The following is a 19,878-nucleotide window of genomic DNA, read 5'->3' as shown; positions in this document are numbered from 1 at the left end:
GTGACACAAACCAAAAATGTGCCAACAGTGTCAGACTCCAAAACTCCCCCTCAAGAATTTCAGGGACATTTTAATGCCAGTGAATAAATTAGAGTACATTTTTGTCATTTGAGATGAATGCAACGTAAGTTGTGATTTCAAAGAAACATGTGAAAGTGTCCAACTCAAGACACTACAAAACTATCAACATCGTATTGCACTCTCTGGTAAATCATTGTTGCCGGATCTTTGTGAGGGCACAAAATCTTGTTGTACTCCGATGATCCCTGCGTCTTTGGTTTCTCAGTTTTTCCCTCAAGCTGGTCAGAGATTGTGAACTTTTGGCTGCACCGGTGAAAGCTCCAAGATTTCTGCTCCAGCTTGGGTAAGTCCAGGCAACTGAGGGCTGCATCTTTCCATGGTATGTGGCGGTCCAGCAGCTGACGATCTCTTTCCAAAGCACGAAAACATGGCTGCTAACTGTAGCCGCACATCCTTTAGCCAGAAGGCGTACACAACAGGGTTGATGAAGGAGTTGCACAGCCCCAAGATCCACAAGTGGCTCTCCAACATTTCTGTAACTTTGCAGCTCTTACACAGAAGATGCACCAAGCACGCCACAAAAAACGGGAACCAGAGGATGAAGAAGCAGCCAACGAGCACTGCCACTGTCCTCAAGGCCTTGACATGACCTCTGAAGCACGTCCTCAGCTCCTGATGCAGGGGATGGTGCTTATGATGTTGCTCAGACATCCTGGAGCCAGCCTGCTGGATTTGTAAGATCTGTTTCTGGTGGCTGCAGGAGATCTTCAGGATGTCCAGGTAGATGTAAACAAAGACAGCAAACAAGGGGAAGAAGCAGACACTGAATAAAATGATCATGTCCACCTGTTGGATGACTGAGAAGAAGGCGCAGATGCCGTTGTAGTCATCTGTTTGCAGCTGCTGCACCATGACTGAGGAAGAGCACAGGACAGAATTACCAATTTACTTTTCTACAACTTCACAGATTTATAATGAACATATTTTGGTCTTACCTGGCAGGAACCCTACAGTGAAGGAGCTGATCCACACCGCCAACAGAGATCCCACTGCTGTTCCCTTCCCTGACAGCCGGGAGTACCTCAGTGGCACTTTAATGGCTGCATACCGGTCAAGTGAGATGAGGAACATGGACAGGATAGATGCAATGCAGGGTGACACCACAAACGCCATCCTCATTAAACACTGGGTTTTCCCCAGAGCAGGAGGTCCTGGGTTTGTTGGAAGATTGTATTTCCTCTGACTCCTGGTGATATTGAAGGTTTTGAGGTCTTCTGTGGCGAGACCTGTTATAGCCACACCCACAAGGGCATCCGCCAGCGCTAGGTTGAGAACAAAGCACCAGCTCTGGCTGCCTTTCTTGATGAGTAGTTTCAGCAAAGCTGCAGCCACTAGAAGGTTTATGGAGATGATAAAGCAGGAAAGGACACTCAGGATCAGACCCGTGACCCGAGGCTTCACCTCCATGAGAGCTGGTGGTTCATTTGAGTCCAGGGTGCCGGGCGGCTTGGTGCTGCCATGTCCCCACGAATACGACATGTTGAGGTTCAAACCCTCAAGGTGTCATCACAGCTGAGACGGTTGGTCAACATTCCCATTGGAGAATGTTTTTAATCCATCCAGACCCAACAGGTGGAAGTTAAATCCTCTCAGAAAATGGAGAAGAGCAGAAACACTCTCAGCATTATCATTATCAGCCAGTCGTGACTGTCTCCTCCCCAGCATGATCACTGAGTGTATAGGCACACACACTTAGCAGCACAAACACTCATATGCGGCTCATTTGTTGCTGTTGTTGCCTCTCTGGGATTAACCTTTGTCCCAGCTTCCTGCCTGCCGGCTCTCTGGTAAGCAGGATGATTTATAACCAAAAAGCAGCTTTTGTAATGTATTTGAGATATCACTTCTAAAAAAAATAAAAGAAACACATCATGAAATCAAAACATAAAGTTTTGTTTTGTTTTGTTTTTGTTTTATAAAATATTTTGAATAGAAAGAGCAGCTGCACGTTCCTCTGACATTGTCTAAGAGTTGATTATCAGCCACAGTAGGCCCTGTGTGTTGTCTACTTCTGTTTGAGTCATTACCATCACTATCTTGTTCTTTTGTACACAGAATTGAAAGTGTGTAGACCAGAGGGTGGATGTACAGCTGTGACTCCTTCCTGGTGAGGTAGTTGTCACAAGACTGGAGTGGAAATCCAATCTCAACTCTAATGCACACGGTGCTATTTCACTTATTTAACTCAAAATGTTTCCCAGTTCATCTTAGGTCATAACTATGCTGGGTTAAGTACTCGATCATGATTGTTTAAAACCCCATAACAGCAGTGTTATGCCCAGGACAACCCGATCCTACATCATATCAAATCAAACAGTCAAACCTTATTTACTTGGCTTTTGATTTATTTATTTATTTTCATTTAAGCTGCTGTTTTTATGATTTTTTTACTCATTTATTTTCATTTTTCCCACCCTTACATATTTTACTGACTTGAATTGAATCTATTTTTTTTCTTATCACTTAAGTTTTAGTCTGCTGTAGGGTTTTAATATTTACATATTAATGTTATTTCCTGTCTGTCTGTTCCTCTGCGTGGCATTTTGCTTTCTGAAATCCATGAAAGGTTCTTTACAAATAAAGCTGAATTTAGCCGAGTTATTATCCCCATATCGTCAGGGATGCTGGTTTTCTAACTGACATGTTTTAACTTGTCAGATCATTTATCCTTTTAGGCCAAGAGAGGTCGCCAGTGCTCCTGGACTGTGTTTATATTTGGTTTCCTCTTTTCACAGGAGTTGCTGATTGAAAAAAAAAAATCTGTTTTTAGCCCACCCTCATTCAGGCCTGCCACTCCTCAGCCAGCCCACGCCCACAGAGCAGAGGGTTCAACATGAGTCCACATTGATGTGAGGGAAAGATCCGACCAGCCAAAATAACTCCAACAAACACACAATGTAGGAATGTTATTCACCCCTGCTAGACCTTTCAGGACCTTTCAAAACAAAGCCTGGGTCAGCAGTTGTTGTGCCCAGTGTCCAGCAGCACCCAGTCTCCTACATCCTGTTGACATCTCTGCCCGCGCCACCCTATACCCGCTGGGTCGGATTCTTTCTGCTCCATCTGGGACCTGTTTTTAAACCTTTTATACCAAGAGAAGGATTATTCCAGGGAGTGGTGGGAGTGAAGTCTTCTGGGTTAAAGTTCTTGTGGGCAGGATTATCAAGGTAATGATGTCATGTAAGGGATGTTTTTGTGCTGATGTGCGGGATTGTACAAAAGCAGGGTCTGACTTCTGTTATCTATTGCTACATCAACTTTACCTGGGAGAGAGATGGTGGTTACCCGAGATCGCTGCTGAAATTTGAGCCAGTTTATCAATAAAAACAATTTAGTTCTGGGTACAAGATGTTAGATTTAGACTTTAATTTTTGCTTACATTCAAACTCTCTTCGCTGGTGCAACCCCTGAAATTCTAGTAGTGCATTAACTGCTCTGAATTAGAAGATGCATTCAAACTAATGTAAGACTGAAAATGGGATATGCTAATAACAACCAAATGTTTATTAGAATGTTTACTTAAAACAGTTCTTAAGACATGTTCAAAATGATTTATGATGTAGACATAATTTTAGTTTGTTCTCTGGTTATTGCTGCACTGTTTACAATTATCAGTTTACAGTAATGTTAATATACTGGTTGAGGTATTACGCCTAGGGGGCACTGCTGATAAGGGAGAAAGGGGAAGAAGAAGTAGAGTGGGGGAGATGTATGGACGGTTCTTGGCGTCGGAGCTCACTAAAAGTTAATGAGAACGTTCTGAATCTGTGTTGGACTGATTTATTCCTTCACACACACCCAGGTCGCTTACACTAAGTTAATAAAGTTTGAAATTACATAGAGCTGGTGAAGCCCAGAGCTACTGCTTTCTGTTCCTTCAGTGACATATAATGTTTTTCAAGAGTGACACCTTAACACTTCGATGAGAAATGTTGAGTTTATGTCAACGTTTGCAGCCCCCTGTGGACAAAGTGTGAATTAGTATTGGTTGCATTTGTGGAACAAGTGTTTGCAACAACAAAAAAACCCATCCTGCTTTCATGATATACGCTGCATAAGATTTTCCTCTATGTCTGCAGTGTGCTGTGACACCTACACCACATAAATGTTTTCAGATGTAAGAAATAATGAAAAAAAAGCTATGAATCTTGACATTGATCATATTGAATATTTTTCGTACTGATTCTGTTTCAATTACCTGCAAGACCAATTTAATATAACAAATAGTTTTCTCAGTCCTTAAAGTTTGTTATTGTGAAGAGAAAAAAAAGCTTCAGATGTGTGAGAAAACTGTCCATGACTTTTGACTGGAATGCTCCAAGGTTTTGATTTCTTTACATTTGTGTTTGTGTCAGACTAAAGATGTCCATAAAAAGACGCCTGCTGTCCATGTTGTTATGCTGTGTTTACTGTGTGGCCTCACTCTTCTGCCTCCACCCACACCGAAATAACTGCTTTTCTCATGGATCGCGGTGAGTCTTTGTTTCAGTTGCTGAACTAAGTTTCTTCAACCCTATTACTTATGATTTAATGGGAGAGAAATGTCCCCACTGTATCAAGCATGCTTTGCAAAGCAGCATCAACTGTTCTTTTCCAGTTGGCTTATGTCCTTAACTGCAGGAAAAAATATTTTTTCAAAATCTAGAAACTTGACTGTAGACTGCATGGTGGTGCAGTGATAATCACTGTGACCGAAAAGTTCCTGTGTAAGCTCTCTAGCCTAGAGCCTTTTTGTGTGGAGATTGCATCAGGTGCTGTCCAGATACTCTGACTTCCTCCCACAGTCCAAAAGCAGGCTCATCAGGTTAAATGGTTGCTCTGAATTGCCTATAAGTTTGAGTGTGAGCATGAATGGTGTGTTTGCCCTGTGATAGGCTTGCAACCTGTCCAGGGTGTGCCTTCATCTCACTTAATAACAGCTTGGATAGGCTCCAGGCACGTGTGACCCTGAATGGGAAAAGCAGTGTAAGTAATAGATGGATGGATGGTTTGATTGAACATTAACACTCACTTTTAGTCAGACTAACATTTCCTTATTATTTGTTTCTCCGGTGTAACTTTTCCTCTCCTTTTTTTAAGGAACATGGCGTCAGTCTTTCAGCAGCTCTCTCAGCGTGTCCTGCGACTGCTGCGCACCTCACTCTGATCCATGAAACCTTCTATAGCCTGTCCTTCTGCTGCTGCGGACACTACTGCTGTTTCTGAGCATGCCCTCCTGAAGAGCAGAAGAGAGAAGAAGAAAGACAGAAAGAGGAGGGAGGGGAGATGTGCCACTTCATACTGGACTCTGAATTTTGACCTTACTTAATAAAGTTTCCAAAGGGGCTCAAGATGACCTGTTTAGTTCAGAGCTACATTTTTATCTTATTTTAATGAGATGAAGAGAAGTTTTAATAAAAATGTTTATTTTTTTACTGACAAAGATTCACATGGTGAGTGTCCGCTGTGTGAGACAGATGTGAATAACAGTTAGTGTCGTATTTAAATGCACTGGGAAGGTTCACTGAGTGGTTGGCTGGTTTAAATTCCAGGCTGTGTTGCTGGGTTAAGCAAAAATCATAATAACAGGCCGTAGCCCCTTCTGGTGACAGGTAGGATGTTTACTCTAGGACTTAAACACTCCTGGTCTGAATAAAAATATGTCTTTGTCAAACTGAAAATAAAAACAAATGATGTGAAAACACAGTGACTGAAAACTTGATGTTTTTGCACTTTTAAAGGAACTGATTTAATGTGCAGCTTGCATCAATCAACTGTCTTTAACGACAATAGAAACAGATTCTTTTTTATTCTTCTTAGATTTTTGCTCAAGTAGCGAAAATTATTGCTGTTAAAGGGAACCGGGGAACTTCTTAAATCTTAAGATCTATTCTTACAGCAGTGTGAAGATAATGATGCTCAGTTAGTGTGCCAAGATATGTTTTCCTTACACCAGCTCTAAAAGAAGGATTTTGTTTTAAATGTTAATTATAAGTAATTTTGATGGTTATATTTTTTATTAAATTAAAATATAGCAAGACAGCTGAAGTAGAGCCACAGGGGGGCAGTTAATTAAATCTACAATGTATAAATACTAAAGTTTCACAGAAAAGCTGTTGGAGAAGCGGAAGCGGAACTTTCTACCATACCAGGTCAATAAAGGTAAGGTATGTGCCACACACAGGGTATGATACCCTTGTTATGTTTTCAACTTTATCCTTATATTTTATATGAGCCTATTGTTCAATGTAATACTATAAGGAATAGACGAAGATGTGGCATTAAAAAAATGCATTGCTTCTACGTTGGAAAGCCGGTAGAAAGTTAAGGATAAGGCATATATGTGCCGAACAGGATCTGTTCCGAAAAACAGGAAAAAAGTAATCTGAAAACAGAAAAAAAATTTGCTCATAAAAACAAAAATAATTATAACAAAAACACAAACCAATAAAAAAATATTAATCAGAAAAAAATTATAATAATTACCACAAAAAAACAAACCGAAGAATAAATTACACTGGAAAACCTGAGATGTATTTTTTTTTTTCTTCAAGTGAATGCAATACGCTCCCGTAGGCGTCTCACATTCTAAAGGAAGTTACTTGCGGCTGTTTTAAAATATAACAATTTTCCAATGCGTCTTCGTATGCCAATGTAAAATATTTTAAAGCTTCCGGAGGGTGGCGGTGTTGCGACACAAATATCCACAGCTGCAGTTATTGTGGGAAACGAAGAAGACGCTTATTTTGTGGTTGATTTGCCGTTAGCTGAAATGAGGAGCTAACTGGAAGCTAACAGCAGGAAAGAAGTTTCTGCTTCATTTGGAAGGTGTCAGGCCGCATGAATGCCATGGAAAACAAAGTGAAATAGCGAGCTGCGGACTTTATTGACATCAAAGGTTCGTGACATTTCCATTGAACGTAACCCTAACTTGTTGCTAAGTAGCTGTTGGGCTAACAGGAGCCATCTGCTAAACCGTCCGGTACAGCGGAACAGCCCTTTCTGGAACAAAGACACAAAAGTGTACAACTATTCACCCGTAAAATCATAGTAAAGTAATTAATTTATTCCGTTTAGTAACATAGAGAGTTGTGCGATTTTCAAATTGTGAGAAATAAGTTCATACTATTATCATAACACTGTTGCTGTCACTCATACTGTCCCAACCCCTGTCCATCAGCCAATGGCAAGGCTCAGATTTTTGACTGATAGAACCCACAGCCAATAGGAGCCTCCCAACAAAAATGACGGCCCTGTGCGCGTTGTTCACCACCGCAGGCGTCTCTTTCCGGCGCAGTTGTCTGGGATGCTGATGCTGAGGAGGCTTCTTCTTGAACTGTGGCATCTTTAGCTCTGAATCTTCATCGACATGTTGTATTGTCTGAAGCTGCAGCACTGCGTTGACCTCTGTGTGGGCTGTCTGCTCTTGTTTTTAGCGGGGCTGCAGCAGGTGGAAGCAGCCGCCGCAGCCACAGAGATGGCCAACTTAAACTGGAAGCCGTTCATCTACGGCGGGATGGCCTCGATTGTCGCAGAATTCGGTGAGCTACGTGATGCACCACAGCATGCAGACCACCACAATATGATTTTGCTGTCATAGCTTCAAATCGAATAGCAAATCACGATTAGTGCAAACAGTCTGTTAAATGGAATGGTCATTCTGCTATATTTAGAATCTGCAATACTATATGCTAATGTAATAGCTCTGGCTGCAGGACAGGGAACGATGCTTCCAGCTGTACCAGTATCAAAGCCAGGTTTTACAACTTGGGTATTAGTCCAATCTAGAAAACATGCATCTTATATAAATAAGATAAAAAATCAGGTTTTGATGGTTTTCCTCGATGAAAATGTGTGTTATCCTAGATTTACGTTTTTCATATTCTGTGTTTTGTATTGTATTGATATTAATTGATTCTGTTAAATTTCAATTAAACAGAGATGCAAACTGTAAAATCAATCAAATGATTGCACACCCATCACAGTAGCTACAAGAGTAAAGTGATATCTGACTGATGAAAACAACAGTAAAGTATGAACATAACTCTGTATCTCTATGAAGATATGTCTTACAAGTACAGGGTGCTATGAAATCTGTTTATCCAGATTCTCATTTCATAAATTTTGCAGCCAGAGTACATAAATATGAGGTCACTTAACACATTGAAGTGGTAAAATCTTTCTGTCAAAGTCACATGTGGCTCAAACATAAGTTTAACTGAGGTCAAACTGAGGCTTCCCAAATGATCTTACAGTGATTATGCTTGTTTGTAAATTAAGGCAGATTTTTCTGTTGTTGTTTTTTTTCAATAAAATATATGTTTCCTACAGCCATAAAAGTCTTTATCAAAGTCACATATGGTTCTGTAAATGTGTTTACAGGAATTGACGAGAGCTTAAAGAGCTTTTAATGTTTGGTGATCATCACATGTGTTTCATAGGTTTAGTTAATCATTTGCTGACAAACTGAAACAAACTTACAGGAGCCTTGAGCCTTGATATTGGTAGTGCTTTGGGTCACTTTTCTAAATTTTGATGACCATGGCTTATTTATTCAGCTTAGATTGTGTAAAAACACTCTAATTGAAGTATGAGTTTTTTTCTGTGTTGTCTTTCTCTAACAACTTAACATTTTTCTCAGGCACATTTCCCATTGACCTGACGAAGACCAGACTACAGGTGCAGGGTCAGTCCCAGTACACAGAGGTGCGATACAGAGGGATGTTTCATGCGCTCTTCAGAATCGGAAAGGAGGAAGGCATTCGGGCGCTCTACTCTGGGTGCGGACAAGCTGTATCTTCTTACAGTTATTATCATTAGGGTGTAAACAAATAGCATTAGTGCCATATTACTTTGAGTCTTTGCCAGATTTTTTGGAGTAACAGGTTCTGAGCACAATCAACAGGTTAAGTGATAAGATCCCAAAACACTGTATCTTATTTTCCTTCTGCTTGAGGTATTAATATGTGTGTTTTATCAAGTGTTTCAAGGCTGCTCCATAATTCTCTCACTCTGTGTCTTTTTTGAGATGATAAATAGGAAATCAGAGAGACTCGTGGTTGCAATCCTGCTCTGCATTGGATTTTGGGGGTATTTTACTCAGAGATGACAGCTGGGTCACTTATCTGTCTGTTAATGCCTACTTAGGAAGGAAAGTTATTGCTACGGTGGCCTGATAAGAGTCCAGAATGTATCTTTAAAATGACTGAATAGAGAGCTGGGGAGGAAGCTGTGGACTGGAGCGCATTAGGTCACTCAGGCCAACCTTACATATGTACTTCTGCTCAATTCAGATGACATCTCAGCAGATTTTAAATGTTTTCTGTTTATTGATTGATTGAAAAAGTCTTGAAGATGTCCTCCTTACTCTTTATCCAGATATTTGTGAATCCAGACTCTGGTTTCTTTTCCATGGAGAGAAGAATCAAATTCATTGTGCTGTTACATAAATCTAGTCTCTTCCTCTTTTTCCTGGCTTGCAGTATGCACCATACTGAACAGAAGCAGCATGTGCTTAATACAATATGCAGGAGCTGGATTTGCACACAGAGCTGTTAAATGTTGTGGGTGGCTGAACTGTGATAATGCTGGATTTAACCACAGATTTGAGAGACAGGACAGAAATGACTCTCCACCACATTTATTAGGAAGGTTCTTTTTTTTTTTGCCCTTATTGAGATAATAAGCTTGGGTGTCATCTTGGCCACACTGAGTGAAGAGAATTACTGATTATATACAAGGTAAGAAGATTTTGTTTCTATTTTTCAGGATCTCTCCTGCTTTGTTGAGACAAGCTTCATACGGGACAATCAAAATAGGAACCTACAACTCTCTGAAGAGGCTGTTTGTCAGTCGTCCAGAAGGTGAGTGTTAACTGTTTCTGCCTTTAATCTCCCGTCTTTCTCTTCAAAAGACTCCAAGCTCACAGCCCTCAGAGAAAGAAACCTGCCTGTAAAATCACAAATGTCACTCAGGTGGTGTAACGTAAACGTTTTCAGTTGAGACTGGATGTGGGTCTGTAAATCTTGAATGACATTCAGCACCGTGAGGTGATTTGAATGATAAATCTAGCAAACCTGCCGACAGACTCATATTTGCATGGAGTCTGTCTGATTTGAGGCTGATGCAATGAACTGCAAACTAAACACCCTCCTAAGCCCTCCGGCTCCATAATGAGAAATACTCTTTTTACTTTGAGCAGAAAGGAAAAACCTCTCAGACTGCTGACTGTTCAGAGCTTTTGTGATAGCAGTGAATATAGATATTGGAAGTTTTCTGCACCAGTTAGTCCTGTATTTTCAAAAAGCGGTGCAAATTTGGAGCTCTTGAAGACTAACAGATACCATCTGGAAGCTACAAAATGATTTCTTTGAGGAAAATGCCCCAAAGAGTTTGTAAGTGCTCAGACTTTTGTTGTGAATGTCTCCACTCCCTTTCAGAGTAAAACGTCTGGATGTCAGTCGTGAAAACTTCATCTTCTACAAAAGCTCTTCCCCTGTTTCCATAATGTTGACAATCATTGGCTGTAATATGGAATCTTTTAATGGCATTACTTTGAAAAGGTGCTTTAGAGCAGTGCTTCCTGATGTTGTTGAAATGCCTTTCAATGACATATTTCATCTGTTATTGTTAAAATAGGAACAAATACAGAAGTTAAATTTGATATAAATCCATGCAAACAGAATTTTTTTTATCTATTTCCCACATTTCTTTGTTGAAGACCCCTAAAGTGACCGAAACAGGATACGGACAGTGTCAGTGTAGGCAGATTCATTTAGGAAACAAAGCAATATGTGACCATAGGTAGACTAATTTTCCACCACTCAGCTAATAAAGTGTCTTAGGCCTTTTTTCCTCTGTTTTTTGATTGGCCTGTTTGTGTTTTCTCATGGCATGGTGTGTTTTCTCCATGCTTCTGAGAGACACCTCTACCTGGGCATTTTCATATCTTTTAAGATCCTTTGAATGAAAACATGACAAAATAAAAGAATCCCTCATCCTCAAAAAAAAGAACGTTTTATCTTAGCAACGTTCAGCTCAAGGCTCAGAATTATTTTTTTCCCCTGGTTGTGCAGGTGCTCTCGACTTAACACGTTTTAGAACTCTCACTGTAAATTTAGAAGCAAACATCCCAAAGCCTCTGCATGCTTATTGCGTTAAACTTGCAACACTTTGATGCATGTTTGGTTCTGGGTGGTTGCTTCTGTTCAGTAATCTGCTGACGAGTGTGCAAAGAATAAGGTGAACATCTCATCATAAGTTTTTTAAATAAGCACCAAAAACAAGTGGGTTAGCTGTAGACAATTTAAAGAGGAGAAAAAAACACCAGGAATCAAAAAGTCACAGTGGGTGTGGGAGCTTCTAGTGGACAGTTCAAACCTGAAAGTGCTCAGCAGTTTACTCTGGTGATGGTGATGCCAGGGCACGAGTCCCAATATGTCTTCCTTGAGTAGATTTCTTCACACAGCATTGATACTGCGTGAGCATTTCAGGCTGTACACCCAACTCACCTGCCAAAATAAAAGGTTAGATGTGTCGTGACAGCCCGTGCTGGCAGCTGAGTGAGTAAGTTAAAATGCCATGACTAATTTGAAAGGCAAAGAGCTTCCTGGAAGGAAAGGAGAGAGGAAGGGTGGGAGGAATGAACGAGAAAGAGTCAGACACGAGACACGAGACAGGAGAAGAGGTGAAGAGAGTCAGTTGAGTTCTCTCTTATCTGACATTCAGATTACATGTTTTAACAGTGCCAAGCACTAAATTAGCGTAAGCAAATGCAGGGAAAAGTCACATTCATGATGATGTCATGCAAGATTTTAGCTGGAATTAAATATGGGTTCAAGAAAGTGTCAAAATGTTAAAACAACTTGACTTTCTCTGAGAAGAGCTGAGAGAATTGGCAGTAAATTAATCTATAAAATGTGCAAAGAATTCTGTTTCCAACTCCTTCAGTTTGTCACACATTGGTTTATTATTACTGCCTATGTTTGCATGCAGTCAACATTCAAACATTCAGGATAACACGTTTACACGTGTTAGCAAACAGGGTTATTCCTGTTTACGTGGTAATGCAATCATCTTGAGGCACAGAGAACATCATGACACATTTTGCGTCATTTCCGCTTTTTCTTAATGTATCCACTACAACAGCAGCAGCAGCACAGCAGACTTCCTGTACTCAAAAGATCAAGATTCCTTGCGAACAGAACATGTGCAGAACACCAATTACTCGGGTTAGAAAAGGATTAACGTGGGGTTTTTTTAAGGAATGGAATATGAGCATATTCCACTCATAAATGAGCATATCGTGTTTTATAATTTTTTTTGTTTTGTTTTGTTTTTTATAAAGGGTTATTAGTGTTTACATGGTCATCGTGGTTGTTGCTACTATTCTGAATATGAAAGGGTTACTGACTGCATGTTAACATACTGACTATTTTTAGTCTTTGTTCTAACAATCAGTGATAGCAGCCTGGACCCAGCACAAAGAAGAGCTTGTGATCTGAGAGAATGATTGATCACTTTAAATTAGAATTTAAGGTTATTTCAGCCATTTAAAGTATTTAAAAAAAGGCAGAATAATTATGTCCGGAAAGTCAGACGCACCTCTGTAAATGGATTTGCTCTTAATAAAGCTCTTTTCTGGTCCAGACCACTTACAGCACTTCCACACCACTCTTCACTCTGATCCACCAACACCACATTCACACTCTGATGAAGAGGAAGCTATTGTAAGAGACCATCAGCCTTAACCAATCCCATTCATGTGCATTCATGCTCAGTTTGAGGCTCAGTATCTTGCCAAGGGTCACTTCAGCATCTGACTGTTTCTCATTTTCCACGAAGCCACTTCCACTAAGTTCAGGATTGCACCGGGCACCAGTTCTTCATGTTTGACCCTAAACCAGGAAAACTAGTTCCAGGGTGGCACCATCTCCTCGCTGGCTTACAAGAAAGAATCCCTTAAGCAGCCCAAATACAGAATAGATCTGTGTTTCAAGACATGTAGGGTCTTAAAATTCCACAGTAGCTTTTATCCAAACATTTTATAAAATCCTGTAAGTGACAGAATAAAGAAATGTTCTTTTATCATTAATTTTATGTTTATTTCCTTCTTTCCTCCCTGTTTCTCCTGTAACTGTAAATTCCTCTAAACTTCATCCTGATCCCTTTGAGGAGACTGTGATGATCGGTCACACAGATCTACTCACTCTTATTTATGCTGAGCGTTAATTCTCCCCACAACCGGATGGGAGTCACCTTTTAGCCCCTTTCCTCTCCTTCTCTTGAAATCAGTAGAGAGGTCCTGCATATCATTATTTGTATTTGTAGACTATGCAAGTGTTTTCTGGCACATTCATAACCTAATAAAATGTATTTAGTGACATAGCACTGTGGGTTTTTGTGGCCCTGTCTTGTGGATAAACAATCTGCTTCTCAGATATCTCTCAAGTTGAACAAGTAAGCTCCTCGATAAATGATGCTGCAGGATGTATTTCCAAAACTTTAGTTCAGTCAGGTGTAGAGAAATACAGCTGACAAGTTGCACCACAGTTTTTGAATCCAGGGTGACTTTCCAAAAATCTGAGCTTGCTTTACTAGATGCAAGTTGCACCTGAGAAGGGATTTATCACCTTTATTTTTATTCATCTCAGTTTGGCATTGATCTCCAGCACATCGATCTCTGTTTTTTCCAAAATGCGTCCCTCCACTTCATAAATTCTGTGGGTTCGGACCATAGACCGTATATTGAGTGGACAGTGCGGCTTTGCCATTTATCATTGTATGGTTTTGAAGCCAAAATACCCCCATCACAGGCACAGCCATTTGTAGCAGTTTTGCCGCCAGAGTCTGCGCAGTAAAGACTGTGAGGGTTTCTGGGAGAATCTGAGTGGGCCTGGGTGACAAAAATAAGTAAATAAGTAAATAAGCCTAATCACTTCTTGACTGTACCTCTTAATATATCTTACAATCCCCCCAAAAATACACAGGAATGGCAGCTGTCAATTATTGTTATACTCATTTTTAACTGCTTATAACTAGTGAAAACAAATCTTTACAGAAAAAAAGAGGACTTCAATACAAGGCAGCCAAATGATATCTTCAAATCACCACAACAGTCGTATGTGAGAAACATTTCTACGAGGTGTGTTAATTTTTCAAAGTTTGACCACAGCCCATCTGGAATGACCGGAGAGCCAGATTTTTTGACCTATTCTACAGCTAGTCACCAGGGGGAGCAGTTTTTGTGGTGACCTCACTTGGAGCCCAGCAAGATGGTGTCAGTTTTTTTTACAGTCTATGGTTCGGACAGCTGAATCTTGAATATTTAGGGGCATGTTATTTAAAAGGCATTTGTTATTAGCAGACACATTTATCAATTTCTGATCAGAAGTATGCTGCGATTGGCCCTGATATGCATATTTCATAGACCACATGAGAACTTTGCCATAAGCTTGTTTCTACACCCACTGTGCCAATTCTCGTGCAAAGTTGATAAATCAATGCCACTGTGAGACACATAGATCCACTTTTCCATTTCAAGACATTAATGTTTCCATGACGTGTTGGTTTTCAGTTGGCTCTTCCTGATTGATTTAGATGATCTCTTATACTCAACAGATGAGACGATGGTCATCAACGTCTTCTGTGGCGTCGTGTCTGGAGTCCTGTCGTCTTCTCTGGCTAACCCCACAGATGTCTTGAAGGTGAGGTCCTTAATGCTGAGGAAGACTAAAATATCCACTCAGCTTAGTGGATCCTGTGACTTTAACTGTCCTGGTTTTTGTCTCAGATCAGGATGCAGGCGCAGGGCAGTCTGCTCCAAGGCAGCATGATGTCCAACTTTATCAACATCTATCAGACGGAGGGAACCAGAGGGCTGTGGAGGGTAAACGTTTGAGTCTATGAGCAGAGATGTTTGTGTGTAACATGTAGGCGAGCTCTCGATTTGACTGAATGAAAATTGAGCACAGACAAATCAAGTGGTATCTGATTCCTCCTCATCTCCCCCAGGGCGTCATACCTACAGCCCAGCGAGCAGCAATTGTTGTTGGGGTGGAGCTTCCTGTCTATGACATCACCAAGAAGCACCTTCTCCGCTCAGGTGTCATGGGAGACACCATTTTAACACATTTTATGTAAGTTAGTGTGTCTTTCAGGAGTGTTTCAACGGGATTAATACTGTGTCCACTTGCTCTCGCTCATCACAATTATTATCTGCATTTTGTGCAGTTCCAGTTTTACCTGCGGACTCGCAGGAGCTCTGGCTTCCAACCCAGTCGACGTGGTCCGGACCAGGATGATGAACCAGCGAGTTTTGTCAGGGAGCCCCATGTACAAAGGAACACTGGACGGAGTGATGCAGACGTGGAAGAACGAGGGTTTCTTCGCTCTCTATAAAGGTTTCTGGCCAAACTGGCTCAGACTGGGGCCATGGAACATCATCGTATCCTTTAAAACCTGCAGAGGTTCCTCACAGGCCGGCCAATCAGGACACCTGAATGAAATATAGATAGATCTCAAATTAAGTTACAGATGTGATTGTTAAACTTTTTCACAGAATATCAAGGAACATTAGGCCAAACATGATTCTTCTGATGGTTTTCAAGTCGCGTGTAACCTGAGTTGTCCTGAAGGTCAAAGTTGACTCGGTTACATTCTGCCTTTAAACAGGTTTTCTCATGTGCCAGATCTAGTGTCAGTCTGCTGAGCAGATTCAGCTTGTTAACTGCTGTGTTATGAATCCAGAAGTTTTTCTTGACACACTCCTCAGTTCTTCATCACCTTCGAGCAGCTGAAGAAGCTCCCGTTTTAAAGCCAGCGGGATGTAGGACTTCACTGGTCTGTCAGACTGTGCTGAGGTGTGAACAGGGCTGAGGACACAGAGCACCTGGAGTTTTGGCACCAGTATAATCACACTCCCTCAGATCCATACCTGTGATACAGTAGAGTATCAGCCATCCACTCACGCTCATCCAAATCTTGCGTTGATTTTTGCAAAGTGTTTTAATTATTTATTGTCTTTTTTTAAGGACACTTTTAAAGACTGTTGCTTTGATGATCACTCTCACCCTCAGCCACCGTCGACACTCCCCAGGCAGCTAATGTTTGGTTGTAGCAAAAGATTGAAACTTAAGAAGAGTAGTTTGTTTTTGCTTTTTTCTTACTTGAGCTGAAACCAGAGTTTACCTCTGTGGATTTGAGGAGCTTAGCCTCTTTTGAGGAAGACATTTCTGATTGTTTGCTCAGGTTCTTGTACAGATCTGGAGAAAAACACCAGAAATTATTTATTTTTAATAAGAATAGGAGTCGCTGAATGTCACTTGAGGCATGCATGGCTACACCGTTTGTAGAGTTTTAAAAAGAGGGACAAGGAATGAAATTTTACATGTCAGTAACATGCATTTTTCATTTTGGTGGTGCTGCATGATGTGTTGAATGCTGAGGAATGGCATGGAAGTCAAAAATGTTGTTACAGTGAAGTAGAATAACAGAATCATGACATAACCTCACACGGAGACAGAAAGAGTAATCCTCAGCACTCGGTAATTAAACTCTCCAGCCTTTTGGCGTATTTTTTGGTGTGTTAGGGTAAAAATTTCTAGGACAGTTGCAAACTTGAAGTTTTGAATAAGGTCATTTGTAGGAATATGTCTGAAAAGTTCTGCTTCTGTTTGAAGGAGAGGAAAAATAGTCCTGTTACAATATTTATTACATTTCCATTAACCTATTTGAACACAAACAACAAGCTGCTGAAGTTTTACTGCAAAAATATCAGAAATCTGAACCAAAGCATCTAATAGCAAAAGCAGGCTCAACCAAAATGACATTTTTTACATTTTTATTTATTTATTATTTATTTTTGTTTTAAAGGTCATCCAGTTTAGATCAGTAACTACTGAGAAAAAAATTGTCTGCTTTGGTCTCATTGATGTTTTTTTTTCAACCACAGCTGCTTCAATGAGGCAAAGCCGCAAGCGAATGTTTTTAACGAAGCAAACCCCACATAGACTGACTCACGCTCATAAGAGGGTATATTTTATATCTAACACGTCCAAAGGGAAGGACAAGATGCTTTGTTGCACTATTTTCACTCCTTTTTCCCTTGTTTTGAAGAAAAAGCCATGACATAAATTGAAAAAGTTGAAGCTGCAAAAAAATGGGCTATTGTGCCAAAATGAATCTCTTCCAAATTGGGTTGAATTTACTGCAGATTCTTGTGTTGAAGGGATTTTTATTGAGCTTTTTTGTGTTTGTGAAACAGTGTTTGCTTAATGGTATCTGAAAACCAGAGTAGTGGCTTGGGCTTGACAATAAGTTGTGATTCTAACTAACCACACACACACCCTGTGTAACAATACACAGAAGTTTTTTTTTCACTGTCTGACAGTATATCAGCCTATTTTTTTTGTTTGTTTGTTTCAGTTTTTTTTTTTTTTTACCAAAATGATTTCAATTTAATGCCAGAAATAGAAAAGCCCTCAGAGAGCGCAGACCTCCACTTAGCATATTATGGTCACGCAACACTTTAGTCCTACTTTAATGTTATACTCCCTTTCAGCAGACTGTCTGCTACAATTTGGTGTTAGTTGCAGGTTTGTACGATAATTTGTTACCTGACAGTGTTGAAAATTATGATGGCCCAGTACATTTCATTTCATATTCCAGATCTTAGTATCCAGAATATTGGCAGGATCTGGATAGTACTTTAACATCTGTCAAAAATTATGGTGACCTTGTCTTGTATTGTTTTGCAAAGCAATCCGACCATTTATCATGGAGTTATGTACACATACGGCGAAAAAAGCCCTAACTCACTATGATAAAGAATCCTTTAAAAAAAAGTCCTGGATCCAGACGGGGATCCGGATCACCTCCAAAATTAATCACTTCTTCCTTATCCCATTTTGAACATTTCTTGAAAATTTAATCAAGACCCATTTGTTACTTTTTGATTTATGTTGTTCACAGACAGATAAACTCTCCCAGAAAAATAACCTCCTTGGCAGGGGAATCATAAAAAAGAGAATTTTTAGAGAATATTTTATTACTTTGTTATTAAAAAGAGGATTTTTTTCAGCTGCCAGATTTATCAATACCTGATCAAGGGTATGATGTGATTGAAATACACGTTTTTTAAATCACACAAGAACGTTGCTGTAAGATTCTTTCTACACCAAAATCTGCACCAGATCCCACACAAGACTGACAAATGGGGGGCCAACATGTGGTTTTTCAGATCTACCAGATATAATTGTAATTGTCATCATCCTTTGGTTCCAATAATTTACTTCCATGTTAATCAGACCAAATGATTTTTTTTATTGAGAGTGTGTTAGAATAATCAACTTCTTAATTTGTTATAGGACAAATAGATGAATATAGACTTCAATCATACTCCTCCCTCCACTGTCCAAAAGTGAAGTCAAAAGACTGCTGGGATTCGATCTGACACGACATGAACCATGTGTAATCAAATTTTGAATCTTTGACAGTTCTCTCCATCACTCCACAACCAAACGTCTGAATGTTATTTTTGTTATTTAAACTGTTTTTTGTTTTCAGATTGGTAACTTTCAGGTGGATGATTGAAAGTTTTCCCTAGCAGCAGCAGTTCTGTTGCTTTTTAGCATTTCATCAGGCGATCATCCTGAAATTTACTCCATATATTTATTATTTTAAGTTATATGAGTACACAGGAAAGCAAGATTTAAATCATTGTGCAATAGGAAATAGTGAAGGAGTAAAGCTTTGCATCCCTCCCTCATTCACCCACACATTGAGTTAAATGTGATATTTCAACTGTTTAAAGCTTTTTTTTTTACTTTTATTTATTATGATCCATACAAATTTCCCTATACAGGGGGAAATGTTTGGGGGGTTTTTGTTGTTGTTCTTGAATTTCCTTGACTCTGAAGTAGGTCTGTGTTTCTGCTGTAACTTTTGCACCATAATGCTGGAGTTTTTAAGCCACTACACACTAGAAAATGTTGTTTTATTCACAGATTCGACAGCACTAGAATTTTTAGTTTGACATTTATCCTGCTGTAGACACAAGCTGTTTTTCTGTACTGTGTAAAACTAAAAAATTGGGCACCAGCCTGTTTATTTGCCTTCTACTGGTGCTTGTGTGGTGAAGTCGTGCTCTTCATGTACAGAGGCTACAGTCGGAGTTTGAAATAACAGAAGCAAAACACTTATTTTTTCTGAAGTTTTAATGGTGTACTTGGTCACTCCTTGTTGCTTTCTGCAACATCTGACATATTATATTATTTTGAACCACAAGCATCTTCACCTGGTTTATTTGGTTTGACAGCTGAAACATCTCCGCTCCTTTTTTTGTGCAGACTGTCTGAGATGCTGTTGATCAAGACCTCAGCCTCTTTTTTTCACTCCTCATGTCGTAGCCGTCAATCAAACCTGGTGTAAAATACTGTAAATACAAACCACAGCTTTTGAGGAGTTGCACTGTTACAGCCTTACACTTGTTGTTGATTGCAAACTTCTTCTGTTCCTCTGCTGCCTGTATCGATGCCTCTTTACCTTATGAAGTCTAAGGGTCAAATATTTTCAACAGGTTAAACTTCAGATTCTCTGAGTCTGGATTTCAAGGAGGGACTCTTTTTGTTTCGCTTTAATGACCCATCAAACCATCTACTTATAACAGAGCATCCTAATTCCCATTAAATATTTATCTTCCAATAAACTGTGCAGAGGGATTCTGATCAGCTTCTCATAAAACCACAGATTGCCTGTGCGGACTTCAGACTCAGCATCTTAATTTGGACCAACTACAATATTTTTGGTGTTATTTACACT

General features: G+C 39.9%; 2 protein-coding genes across 3 annotated transcripts; one reads left to right on the top strand and one right to left on the bottom strand.

The window, feature by feature from the left end:
* Positions 1-303: 303 nt before the first annotated feature.
* On the bottom strand, positions 304-1,560 carry gpr119 (G protein-coupled receptor 119). The gene is made up of 2 exons (XM_074672384.1): positions 1,017-1,560; positions 304-935 (listed from the first exon to the last, which is right to left on the bottom strand). The coding sequence occupies exons 1-2, from the start codon at positions 1,558-1,560 to the stop codon at positions 304-306; spliced, it is 1,176 nt and encodes a 391-aa protein (XP_074528485.1).
* A 5,209-nt stretch (positions 1,561-6,769) lies between these two features.
* On the top strand, positions 6,770-17,856 carry slc25a14 (solute carrier family 25 member 14). Of its 2 annotated transcripts, XM_074672728.1 has the most exons (9): positions 6,770-6,958; positions 7,497-7,601; positions 8,702-8,840; positions 9,829-9,923; positions 14,680-14,765; positions 14,852-14,947; positions 15,073-15,197; positions 15,292-15,505; positions 15,833-17,856. In XM_074672728.1, exons 2-9 carry the CDS (start codon positions 7,538-7,540, stop codon positions 15,872-15,874), a joined length of 861 nt encoding a protein of 286 aa, XP_074528829.1. In that variant the 5' UTR covers positions 6,770-6,958; positions 7,497-7,537; the 3' UTR covers positions 15,875-17,856. The 2 variants fall into 2 exon arrangements, with proteins under 2 accessions (XP_074528829.1, XP_074528828.1); XM_074672727.1 differs by lacking the exon at positions 6,770-6,958 and having other exon boundaries at positions 7,009-7,601.
* Positions 17,857-19,878: the final 2,022 nt, after the last annotated feature.

This window comes from Halichoeres trimaculatus, unplaced genomic scaffold, assembly GCF_033239565.1.
Source record: "Halichoeres trimaculatus isolate MK-OKI-2021-1 unplaced genomic scaffold, fHalTri1.1 fHalTri1_scaffold_6, whole genome shotgun sequence".
In the NCBI taxonomy this organism is placed as follows: Eukaryota; Metazoa; Chordata; class Actinopteri; order Labriformes; family Labridae; genus Halichoeres; species Halichoeres trimaculatus.
This window is presented reverse-complemented; position numbering and strand designations above follow the sequence as displayed.